Consider the following 4040-nt stretch of genomic DNA (forward strand, 5'->3'; position numbering starts at 1 on the left):
ATAATGGAAAATCTATTTTGCCCATCAAAGATGACTTTCAATAGATTTCATTTGATAATTCTCATAGGACTTGTGCGTTTGGATATCAGAATCAGAAGTCGGAAGCAAATGTATTTTGCTCCGTAAGAAGTTAATTTTTCTGCTTATAGGAATCGTTTTGAAATCCTCTCCCCAAACTGACTTCTAGTGGGCCTTTGACACGCGTACAACAGCTTCATCCATTCTCTTTTCCCTTCTACCCAAATTTCCAGAGTTGCCCTCTCTACTCTTCAAGCTTCTCAAAGCTCTCACCAGTTACCAAGAGATAGAGAAAGATGGCTCAGTTGGTAAAACCATTCATAAGAACACAAAACCCATTAATATCTTCATCCTGTTCCTCATCAATCCTTCGTTTTCTCACAACTTTCTTCCCAGATAAATCCCCCTATTCGTCGTCAATCCACAACAACCACCACCAACAACGACGGCGGCAACTTACTAGCTTCATTACACTTCCTCTCTGTAACAGAAAATCTGAATTTAAATCACATGCTTTGAAATTACCTGATTCAACATTACTAGAAGGAGATGAAATTGATTCTTCTTCTGCTTCTGATAAGAGTAGAAATGAGAAGAAAAGAGAAGCTCGTAAAGCTGTTAAATGGGGAATGGAACTTGCTACTTTCTCTGAGGCTCAGATTAAACGAATTGTTAGGTATTTTTTCAATTAAAAACCCTAATTATCTTTTATTTGGCTATTTTCAGTTTCAACCTTATCTGTTTTTTTTTTCTCTTGGTTAAATTTTGAATTGGGTTGTTTCAGAATCGCGTCACTAGAGGTAGAAGTTTACGAAGCTATCATGTTGGTCAAGAGATTGGGTGCAGATGTTCGAGAAGGCAAACGAAGACAACACAATTATATTGGTTAGTAATTAAAAATTGTAATGTTTATCAAAATTCAGAATATTGTAGAAATTTTGGAAATTTCTAGGTTGGTTGAAGTATCATTTGGGTGGTAAAAGGTGAAAACGTTAGGAATAAGTACTTCATTTTATGTATCATCGGTATCTTGGCAAACTCTTTAGGGTAGCCGGGTAGGTGTACTAATTTTATCAGTCCTATTAATCTGAATGAGCGCTAATATCTGTTGCTCTCACTTGCGGTGAGCATGCTTGGTGAGGTTTCTATTAAGGAAAACTATAGTTTAAGCTTTTTAGCTGAATTTTTTTTCTCATTGGGTATTAGGGAGATTACTGCGGAATGTGGATGCTGAATTGATGAATGCTTTAATTCTGGCTACAAAAGATGGTGATATGGATATGCTGGAAGCTTTATCTGGCCTAGCAACTAAAACTGTCGCAGAGGATGAGCCAACATTGGAAGATTCTGAATCTGAGGAAGAAGAGGAGGTAGGATACGGTTCACTTGTTGGCATAGAATGGTGTCCATTCAACTGTCTAAAATTATGTGATTGAACTTTTACTTCAATATGGAGCCTGCTGAAGGCAGTCCCCAAAGCTCAACCTTTAGCTAGTAAAAAAGCAGAAAGAAAAAACACACACCATTTAATATAAGCTAACTCTTAGAATCTTGTTTACTTTCACTATTCTCGACAAATGATCTTTGCATCTTTGTTCAAATTCAGGAGTCAGATCCGTACTCTGATCTAGCAACAAGATGGTGTGAAGGGCTGATGAGTAAGGACTCCGACATTACAAACGAAGTTTATTCCATTCACAGCGTTGAATTTGATCGTCAGGTAAATTAACCACAAATTCTCTTATGTAATTGTCTGAGTAGCATATTACAAGTTTCTCATCAATGAATTGCCAAAACAGTTAAAGTCTTGAGAAATTGTGTTTCATCACTCATAAGCATTATCTTCTGTTTGTTTTCTTTAGTTCATCTCTGCGAAGTACATGATATTTCTGAACTCTAAAGTGTACCTTGCAAACATGAATCTACCCATCACTTCTATACCTAGAATTTCTCCTTAGATGCTCCCTGCATGACTTCGGTATTATAGTTTAAAATGATCATTTGAACATCAAAGAAGTTGGTCTCGTTTCACTTTTATGCCACTGCATATGGAGGGAATGGGATGATGCCGTTTCAAAAGCAAGTATGGAAGTATTGATTGAGGGTTAAAAGAAGGCCTGCTGTTCTTCTTTTTAGGCGCATCACCAAATTCCCTCTCATGGAACTAATGCTACTCTCGCATCCATTCACTCCTAACTTCCTGCTCATTGGTGTACGCCGGACTGGAGACAACATTAGTTCTAAAAGCTCCATATTGCTAGAGTCTACATCATCACTACTTGGGTTTATTGGACGTTTTCTCTCTTATTTTAGTTTATGATCATCCAATGCACTGATGTGACAATAAATCTGAAGTAGAACCCAAGACTGAGGTACTGCTTTTTCTTTGAATTGGCTACTAGAGAATACTTGCTAGATAGCAAAATGAGAAGACGGGAAAATGAGAAGAGAAAGTCAGGATGGCACTTTCTAAACTTGAATAACTGAAAAAGCTGTTGGTAGCATATATAAATCATTGTTTGATTGTAAAATATTGCTTTGCAGTCCATGTTATTTAGTGTTTCTTTACCAACCCAGTGTCTCTGCTCTAAGCATTTAACCATAAGTTAGCTTCCTGCACATTCACATACTATTAGTTTTTATATCATGAATATTTACTGCGTGACATATATTAGTAAAAGTATCCGTATCTTCCTAATGGTATGTCATTTGTTTGATCACCTTACGTTGTGATTTTTTGGCTCATGGTATGCTTTATTGTTTTACTGCCCGGACAGTTTGATACTCAATAGACATGAACTTAAGATACTACCCTAATGCTACTATTTAGGTTGGTCTGTACTTCACATTTGATATTGACTCAAATGTGGAACTAATTATTTCAAGTTGATTCACTAATGGTCTCCCACGCTAGTTATAAGTATCATAGCATCACTATAGTTTCATCATTCCTTGTGAGTGCTATATGGATCACCCACATGAGAAAAATGATGTAGGAATCATAATACGTTGCTTTAACTGTCTAGTTTCTTTTCTTGCTCAAGCATTAAATCTCTTGAGGTGGCCTCTATCAGGAATTACGAAAACTTGTTCGAAAAGTACATTCTATTGAAGAACGCCAGCTCAATAGTGAGAATGAAGGCACTTCTGATAAGGCGTTGATTGGGGCAAGGAAACCACTCTTTGATTTCCTTCATTCTCTTGCGAAGCAAATGCCATCTGATTTAAGTTACTGAATCACTTTCATACAGCTAATTCTTCTTTATCTCTGAGGCTAGATTTTTAGAGGGAATCAATCTGCTGATAACGCCATCCAGATGTGACCATCCAATCCCTTCAGTCATTCGTGGTCCTCATGGAATATTTGGTATTTATCCATTATCCCGAAGCTTAAAAAGGTATGTACTAATTTTATTTGGTAAGTTTATCTTCGTTAGAAAGTTTTGTTATCCCTCAATAGATCTAAATATTTTAGTTCAGATTAAGATCTCCAAGTCCAAGGTGCATAAAGACCCAAAATTAAGATTCATTTCTTTGTAAACTATATGTAGAAGAATTCATCCTCAAGTATCAAAATTTTTGTTGCAGTAAAATTATTTTTTCGGTGTTTACAGTGTTGAAACCCATGATTTTGGCTATTCATGTTGGCTCTTGCACTCTTGCTTAATGAAGAAAGTGCCTTTCATGACTGACTAGCCTGCATGAACTAAAGATAGCTAAAAGCTAAGAAGTCTTCTATTTGAATTAAGATTAATTAGAACCTGATTCGCCATTGAAATACTAGCTTGAGTCTTAGCTAATCTGGTCATTCAGAAACGTGCTTAACGGTGATAATTGCTTATTAAAGATGATAGTATAGGAAGGGTTAAATGAATTAGGACAGTCTGGTGTGAATTTAGATACACTAGAATATGTGAATAAAGTCATCTAAGTGTTGGGTGCTAAAACATCTGAATGTGGGGGTAGTTGTGTAGTATCTTTCAGATTTTTGTATCCAACCCTACCATCCTAGTCATAACCTT

General features: G+C 36.3%; 1 protein-coding gene across 2 annotated transcripts; it reads left to right on the forward strand.

Moving 5' to 3' along the window:
• Positions 1-245: 245 nt before the first annotated feature.
• On the forward strand, positions 246-3629 carry LOC113290585 (UPF0307 protein plu4061-like). Of its 2 annotated transcripts, none has more exons than XM_026540178.1 (5): positions 246-694; positions 803-903; positions 1225-1388; positions 1625-1738; positions 3093-3629. In XM_026540178.1, the coding sequence occupies exons 1-5, from the start codon at positions 315-317 to the stop codon at positions 3252-3254; spliced, it is 921 nt and encodes a 306-aa protein (XP_026395963.1). In that variant the 5' UTR covers positions 246-314; the 3' UTR covers positions 3255-3629. The 2 variants fall into 2 exon arrangements, with proteins under 2 accessions (XP_026395963.1, XP_026395968.1); XM_026540183.1 differs by lacking the exon at positions 3093-3629 and adding an exon at positions 1881-3060.
• The last annotated feature ends 411 nt before the right edge of the window (positions 3630-4040 follow it).

Source organism: Papaver somniferum, chromosome 1 (genome assembly GCF_003573695.1).
Source record: "Papaver somniferum cultivar HN1 chromosome 1, ASM357369v1, whole genome shotgun sequence".
Lineage (NCBI taxonomy): Eukaryota > Viridiplantae > Streptophyta > Magnoliopsida > Ranunculales > Papaveraceae > Papaver > Papaver somniferum.

Coding starts and splice junctions, on each gene's coding strand:
- LOC113290585 (XM_026540178.1), top strand. CDS start 315: ATGGCTCAGTTGGTAAAACCATTCATAAGAACACAAAACCCATTAATA. Junction 1,389..1,624: donor AATCTGAGGAAGAAGAGGAG/GTAGGATACGGT, acceptor GTTCAAATTCAG/GAGTCAGATCCGTACTCTGA. Junction 1,739..3,092: donor GCGTTGAATTTGATCGTCAG/GTAAATTAACCA, acceptor GGCCTCTATCAG/GAATTACGAAAACTTGTTCG.